Genomic DNA, 8,986 nt, shown 5'->3' on the forward strand with positions numbered 1-8,986 from the left:
ACCCCAGGACAAGCAAAAAATAATATTTCTTAATTTTTGTTTTATCCAAAAACATATTACTGACAATTTCTTAATTATTAAATTCAATTCGATTGTTCATTTCTCAAGAGTAATCTTAGCTGCATACAGTAAAAAAAATGTATTTATTTTTGTTATAATTTCGAATGGAATTCCCAGGTGAGATTCAGGAGGTTGCACTTAGAAAATAGGCGAAAGAGACATAACACAACAACAAACAGAGATTCTCGGCAGTCTCCTCTGTGAGTTAAGCTGCGCGTGCCTGAACACATTCATTAGAGACCGACACGTGTCTCAGGTACGCTGCCACGCAACCACCTCCTGTGCCATCTCTCCCAGGAAACTTCAACCCATTCCAATAGAATAAATTCAACACGGTTTTTAAATTTTAAGTTTCGATGGGCGGCAGCAACACAGTGGCCAACCAATAATCCCTAACCGCAACACTTACTAATCATGCTGTCTCCAAGCTAACCCATCCTACATTTATTACCATTCTCAGCGTCAAAATGAAATGCTTACTTTTTGGAAATTAAAGGGTAATATTTTTTGTCAACACACACAATGTTTTTTGAGGTAATTCGATCGGTATGTTATACCAGTAGGTGTTTATTGTAATTATAATTTTCCTTACGGTCTCCCCAACAAAACCACAAATGACTGTCTAGTTTAGTATTCCGTGCACAAATTAAATAATGGTTTCGGGATTTGGAACGAAAAATGATGTCGAATAAGTTTTATGTATACGGAACAAATTCAAAAGGAAAATTTACTTTACCTTATTTTCCCTACTCAGTAAGTAAAATGAATCAACCAAAATTAAAGTTCACTGATGATATAGAGAATGAATACAGTATAAAATTGGCACCGGATTTAAGCAATGAATATAGTTTTATATTCATATTTTTTGTATTTAATTTATTCTTTTTTTTTTAATCGAATTATCAATTATTGTAATGGTTCGTCCTCGTTCTATACTCCATTTTTCTATATTTACTAAAATAATCCAGTTCCCTAAAACTAGGAATCTTAATTGGATTTGTGTCCCATAGCGGCATAGCCACTAGTATAAATCTACTTCGATTTCATTTTTTTCCAGTACATTATTTAATAATGTTGTTCTCGCGTTAAAAATTAGTTTACAAATGATCCAAATTGACAAAAAGATCAGGAATCACTTTAATATATATAGAATTAGGTCAATAAATAATATTGTGATTATTAAAATATTTGAGTAAGATGTGTGAATAATAATATATGTTTGATTTAATTGTCTAAATTTGAGAATATATGATTTTTAATAATTAATGAATATCCATAAAATAAGCAGAAATTGTAACAAATAGCAAATATAAATTTTAAACAATATAATTATTAAAAAATCGGTTTTAAAAATTTTATTAGTCTTCGCGACAATTTATACTTGGGTGCGGGAGCTTATGCATATTTCTAAGTTTACATTTGAGAGTTGATAATATTTTTATGAAGCTCGATATATTTCCTCTCTGATATAAATATTATTTATATGCACACATCACGATTTACACTTGAAAGACGAGTTGTTTGCAACACTTTTTAACATATCTCGCAGATAATACTAGGATTCTTTTCTTGTCCCCCACCTGGAATCCAGACGAAACGCCATCACACCCCACTCGAAAGCACCGGAAATGGCATCAGAATCCGGTGACCGCACGATATCTCGTCAAGGGACCCGGCAACCGGAGCTGGAACAGTCTCCGTGTCCACGCTGCGAATCCACCAACACCAAATTTTGCTACTACAACAACTATAATCTCTCCCAGCCCCGGCACTTCTGCAAGTCATGCCGCCGATACTGGACCCGAGGTGGCGCCCTGCGCAACGTCCCCGTCGGTGGAGGTAGTCGCAAGGCCCATTCCTCCAACAAACGCCCCCGCATAGCCCCCAGTACAGCGACTAGCGCCGCCCCCACAAGCACCGCCAGTCTGGTTTCTCGCAGTATGGAGAAATACGAGGCGGTGCAAACTCAAACTCAAACTCAGACTCGAACCCTTGACGGGTTTATGACAAATTCTGGTCCAGGTCCGCAATCTGGATCCCCTGCTGAAGTGAACTTGGCAGGGCGGCCAGATGCTGGTAATTCGAGTTCTTGGTTAGGTGCACAAATGGGAACAAGTGATGGGATTTTTCCGATGATTATGTACGGGGATGGGATCAGTGCGGGCCTGGGTTATGGGCTTAGTATGTTGGAATGGCCCGTGGAGCATATGAACGGAGGAGATGGTGGTTCTGTGTCTGAGTCTCCGGGTGGCAACACGTGGCAGATGGCTGGTAGCCGTGATGACGGCGCAGCGGCCGACGGTGATTACTTTTCATTGCCGGACCTTGCTATTCCGGCCCCAGCCAAATCGCTAAAGTGAATCGAGAAAAACGGAAATGACCTAGCTCTATATTTTGAAGATATTACGAAAAAAAAAGGGAACGAACAAGATTTCGTTCGATGTAAGAATTCTTATGTTTGGTTTTTGCAGAAAGGGGGCCACTCTCATATTCTGGCATGTGTAAATGCTTTTGAAGATCTTAATTAAAGATTAGAGGTTAAATCTCAAATTTTATTACCCAATTGACGTACAGGACCAAATTTCCCTCGACTTACTCGTTGCTGGACTCTTATGAAATCTGCGTTTAAATCTATTAATTAATGGTAAAAATTTGTGTGAAACGGTCTCACGTGTCGTATTTTGTGAGACAGATATCTTATTTGTGTAATCAATAAAAAAATATTATTTTTTATGCTAAAAGTATTAATTTTTATTGTGAATATCGATAGAGTTGACCCATCTCACAGATAAAGATTCGTGAGATCATTTCACAAGAGACCTACTCTTAATTAATTGACGGGAAGATCAGTCAGAGTGTTAAAAGGGTGAAAAACTTACTTTGTAGTACCTGTGTAGAATTGAAAGGGTTTTAGTTAAATAACTTGAAAATGGGGTTTTCTAGATATTAAATTAAAACAAAAATTTGTTTTCTATATTTTAGATGAAAATTTTGGTTTTTAGACTAAGGACAACACTAGTATACTCTGAATACTACGTGACTTGAAGGGTAGATAAATATGGATGGCCTCACATACAAATTAAGGCTAATTTCTTGTGTATGAATTGAAGAGGTAGTAAGTAGGCCTACTGATCATCACACCGCCTAATATATAGGATGATGCACTATTTGATTTTGTTCCACAGAGAGTAGATTTTGATTGACATATCACCGACCATTGTCACCCACTTGTTGCATCATGAAAATGAAATATACATCAATACAAGCCTGTTGTTTCAAATATTGTATATTTTGGTTGACAATGACTCGGCTTTGTTTCTGCTTCTGCTTCCCACTTGCATACTTGTTCGTGATCAGACTAAGGAACCCCACCTTCTAATGCGTTCTCGAGTGGATTAATTGTTGAAAGTTAATTTTGATCAACTTTTGTTTTGTTTTTTTTTTAAATCGTACCATATATTGAATATTTGATATTGAGAACACAATTTAACTTTGATGTCAAAACTCAAACATAACTTATAAGGGGAAAGTGTATTTTTTCTAATTATCATTTTCATTATTTTCTTAAAAAAAAAATTAGCCAATTTTCTCCGGAGTTTGATGTGGTAACGGACTCATCAGCACTTCAACGTAAAATTTTAAAATAGTGCAAATTAGTTTACCAAAAATCAATAATAAGATCAAGAAATGCAAAACGCACAGATTACACAATTAAAAATATAATTTTTCCTAACATGTGAGGTTCACAAATTTAAGGGTTGGGCGCTTTAGTAATGTTGCCTTTTGTTATCTTGATATAATTAAAATAATACAATCCAATCCATTTTTATGCTGTATTTTTGTGGCATGATTATTTATATAACATCAATCAAATCATTGAATCAAATAGACTCTAATAATGATATTGGTTCGTCGGTTATCTCACAAATACATGCACTCGGCAAATAATGGATGAGAAAGCCCTCAAATTCAACGAGACGATTCCTTTCTTCTTACGAAAAGGATACATGCATGAAAAGTGAAGAATTTAGTTTTTAAAGTATATTAAATATGGAAATCGGACGTGTATACTTTGTTGCGAGAAATTTAAAGTTATCTTTAAGATATTACCATAATGGTGTAGCCAAAGTTGAATATTTAATTGTGGATGTGAGGTTCCTGAAATATGAAGAAGTTATACGTCTGTATTGGTAATTAGCCTCAACCATAATTTACGAGACAGTCCAGTCACCAACTCTTCATGATTATCAAGAGTTCGGAGATTACACCGCACGCGGTAAGATGGATATTTGGGAGAGCTTATCTTTGAGGCTTTACTGTTAATTAGCTTGGGGAAAGCCATACACCTTTCATTCTGTCAGGGGATTGGATGAGACTTGACTGTTTCTTGCACTGTTCACGGAGAATGCCTCACAGCATAATGTTTTCGTGGAGTTTTGGGTGATTTCTTTATATTTCTTCTTCTATTAATTAATTATCACTCTGTATATATTTTGGCCCTTGAAAACCGTAAATGGTTCTCAAAGCCGCAAACAAACTCTAATCAGCAACGATAAATAACGACGCTACGTTTTGCATGAAAATCGATCTATTAAACACTCGTTGATGACGGAATATTTAAATCATGTCGAATAACTTGGCGTCGTCTACTTTGGCCATACACATCGAAACAGCGAGTGAGTTGCTAGCTATTTGTGGAATATATAGATCGCCAACTTCTGCACAAAATTATTACATGTATGTTTTGGGAATAGCTACGTTGCTAAACATCCTCGCAATAAAGTAAAATAAAAACTTCGATTTTTGTTTATTTTTTTTTGTTTTGCAGTAAAAGATAATAGACATTGAAGAAGCAGTCCAACAACGCTGCCCTCGAAAGTTACAAAAATATGTAATACTATTCCATTTATTAAGGAAAAAATGAATTTTGTCTCCCACTGTTGGAAGATTAGATGCATTTAATCGTTAAAATTTCTACGATAATCTCGAAACATAAAATATTAGAGATGCATTCATTTTATTTGGACCAAGTTTTTGTTACCCCCACAACAAATGTATTACTTTTCAAATTCAGAAATATTATCGTTAAAATAAATTTATGGAAGCTATTTTTATTCAAGGAAAAAAAAACCTGATTGTTATTAATTAATTAAATTAAAAACATATAAATGGAATTAAGGTGTGACAGCAATCACGGAAAAAAGCTAACCCGGAACATTGGGAAAAATGGAGGATAGAACAGTCAACAAAATAAAAATTAGTCAAAAAGCTAGCTCCACACATAAGAGGGTACAACAATTGCAGACATCAATGAAATCAAGCAGTTAAAAAACAACAAAATCTAATTTAAAAAACACAAAAATCCATATAAAAATTGAACTTTTGGAGCGAGTGAGAAGAAACCTGAATGAGAAAATGACATGGAGAAGGAGATGTGCTTCCCCCGCTTTCTCGTTCTTTGAAAAACAATTTTATAAATCAAACACTGCAAATTTTATTTGGTCCATTAGAAAATGCAAGATGGGTTAAAAGTAATGTTGGCCCTGAACAATTACATATATATTATAACTAAAAAAACCAAGTTTGGGTTGGAGCCCAACCCAGCTTTTTTGTGTTGGCTGCTCTCCTGTATGGACCAAATGAAATCAATATAAAAGTTATGCATTGTGCATGGTGGTGAGTTTCGAATATATTTGATATTATCATATCCTTCAAATTTTTCGTCAACGTATCCCTCCTGTAAAATCAAATCCATCGATTCAAATACAACCTTTAACGGATTTTGTAAATCCATTTTCGAGATATTCTAATAGATGGGGAAGGGAGTGCAGATGCTGACCAAAGAATTCAAATCGTGATAATTTATGATATGGTTTTTCGTTGTTTATAGTTTGATGAAGTTGAAGTTGGTCCGCAAGAAGAAGCAATATATAGATGAGTTTTATGGTTTTAAAGTTTTGGTACTATTATATAAACAAGGTCAGGATCGACGTACATTCTCGATGTATTTCTTTTTTCCGAATGCCAGAGAAGGGCTAGCTTCTCGCTTTGGTAGAAAAATTAGACAATCTCCAATCATGGCACCACATTGGTGCCACCATTGTGGTGCCATGATTTTTCACTCTAATCCAGCACCAAAACTGGCGCTGGATTGGAGCAGCTCGTTTTGGTGCTGGATTGGAGCAGCTCTACAAGCTGCTCCACATGTGGCTGCTGTGCCACAATTTTTTTTTTTTTTAGTTTTTAATTTGATTAATTTAATATAAGTGTTTAATATTTAATTAATTAATATTTTTTTGAAATTTTAATTATAAAATTTTTAATATTCTGATTAGAAATTAATTAAGTGTAAAAATAAAAAAAACACAGATTAAATTAATAATGCGTTTAAATGGTACAAATTACGAACAAAAAACAACAAAAATCACGAAACAATAAACAAACTACGAAAACTAACAAACCATAAAATTACGAAACATAAAAAAAATTACGTCAAAAAAAGATTTTTGAAAACATAAAAAAAATTATGTCAAAAAACATAAAAAAAAATTACGTCAAAACCATGTTGTAATCCGACACGATAGAGAAATAGCGGATCGTAATTTGTTCAACGACTATTTTTCTGAAAATCCAAGATTTCATGAAGGTTTGTTTCGACGACGATTTCGAATGTCCCGTAAATCAAATAATTATTTTGTTAATATGAAATAATTAATTCTTGGAATATTCTATTGTAGTGTAAAATGTAGTGCAATGTGGTTGAAGATGATTTTAGTGTAAAACCAATGTAGTGCAGAATATAGTGCAGTGGATTGGAGATGGCCTTAGGCTCTACATACGGATTCATAAAACGAGTAGAAATTGGTGAGTTCCGCCTTCCTATAAATTCAAAATAGATTTATGGGTTTCTGTATTTTTTAAAATCTCCGCAGCATACCAATGCTCTCATCCTCAAACTTGTCTTGATGACGATACTAAAAAATATTGGAGCGTAAAAAATTTTTGATTTATCAATTATTGGAATGGGATATAAAATATACTAAATGTTAAAATTAAAAGTAATAGTATCATATAATATATGATAACAAATTTTTATAACAAAAAAATATTGTTTGAACTCCACATGAAAAAACTATTAAGATTAATCTATGTATATTTTATTATTTATTTGGGAAAATATATATTCTTCCTAAAATTATATTTTATTTCAAAATAACCATTTTTATCGGTAGAAATATTTTTTATTTAATATATTGTGATTAAAATGTAAAAACACGGGAAGTTATTTTGAAAGCTAATTACTTTAATGACGGCTTTGTCTTTTAGAAATCATAGGGATAATTGTGGATATTCACTTTAAAATACAAAAATAGTTACTATTTGTCCCTCTTGTTTTATTATTATTTTTATATATATAAAAAAAACACACAAAACTAAGTATAATCAAAGTAGATAAACTCATATTCCACTATTCAACAATATTACAAGTATTATCTATGTGCCTCGGATAAACCAATCAAATTTCTTGATCATGGGTGAGTCGACTCTTGAGAAATAAATACCATCACTCGATGCTAGCCACAAACATAACCCTCCGTCGCACATTCCGACGTTTTTTTGAGTTAAAAGCTTGGAAAGATTGGTACCTTGGACCCCAACTAAGGTCGCAAGAGTACAACGTATTCTCAAATATACTTTCACAAAACGACCACGTGAAACTTTGCTTTGAGGAAAGTTCGTGATAACCGAGATTGTCGTCCTTCGATCTGCATTGGAGCTTCAATGGATCGGGTGACTCAGGTGGGACACCGCTTTCAATCACAACCTTATATTTGTGGGTGACACACGCATCGGCTGCTTGGAGAATGGTGGCTAATACAACAACAACAACAACAACCGTGACCGGATTTTGGAGAATTGCATGGCCCATATTTAATTTCTATTAATTAATGTTGTGTGATTATTGTGATGAGCCTCGATGCCTTTTTATAGTCCTTTTTCCCCCTAAGTTTACGGTCATTGCATTTGGAAGGTGATTTGTGATATTGTCTCAATCACATTTTGGTTTTGGGGGTCAAAGATTTAGTACCTACTAGGAATGTTGTTGGATTATGGAAAACAATTTCGAAAATATTGTTTGACTTATTTATTATGTTAGGAATTGATTGCGCTAACTTAACTATAGTTATAAGTAATACGTATAGTACAAAATCATTTTTAGATTGTAAAAAATTCAACTCCTAATTACAAATGTTGCATTGATCCTCTTTGAAAATAATTTTTTTTTTCTTTTTATAGAATATTTGTAATCTTTTAAAAAATTTAGACAGTATAATCTTTTAAATTGCGTTTGAATAGATGAATTTGGATTTGTAAGGGAGATTTCAAATCAAAACATTTGAAGTACATGTTTTTGAAATGATTAGGTTGAAGAATTGAATTTGAAATTGAAGCAAAATGTAATTAGTCAACAAAAGAATTTCACATATTTCGTCTTAAATTTGAACCAAATAAATACAATGGATTAAGGATTTGATGTATATTTAAAATCGAATGCACTCAAATCCTTATATCCAAACACAATTTTAAAGTTTTAAAAATTTAACCTAGATTCCACATGATATCACGGATTAAAAAATCCATTCAAATGTTTCATTTCATGATATCACATAAAATAAAAATTAAAATAAATATTTTCTTGTTAGCATACTTTAATTATTTTACATATATAACTTTTACAAAATCCTCACGTGTGCATTAATTGATGTTTCATTGTGTTCGAATTGATGTATTTCAAATATATTTTTATTAATTATAGAAATAAGATAATAAACTTCAAATTTGTTATAAACTTCAAATATGCTATTTACATATTTATATAGAACTTTTGTTAATTAATATGAATTTAAAGTTAACTCATAATGTT

General features: G+C 32.9%; 1 protein-coding gene across 1 annotated transcript; it reads left to right on the forward strand.

Moving 5' to 3' along the window:
- The first annotated feature begins 1,501 nt into the window (after positions 1-1,501).
- On the forward strand, positions 1,502-2,642 carry LOC142533058 (dof zinc finger protein DOF3.4-like). Its single transcript, XM_075639657.1, has one exon. The coding sequence runs from the start codon at positions 1,689-1,691 to the stop codon at positions 2,418-2,420; it is 732 nt and encodes a 243-aa protein (XP_075495772.1). The 5' UTR covers positions 1,502-1,688; the 3' UTR covers positions 2,421-2,642.
- The last annotated feature ends 6,344 nt before the right edge of the window (positions 2,643-8,986 follow it).

This window comes from Primulina tabacum, chromosome 18 (genome assembly GCF_025594145.1).
Source record: "Primulina tabacum isolate GXHZ01 chromosome 18, ASM2559414v2, whole genome shotgun sequence".
Taxonomy (NCBI): Eukaryota; Viridiplantae; Streptophyta; class Magnoliopsida; order Lamiales; family Gesneriaceae; genus Primulina; species Primulina tabacum.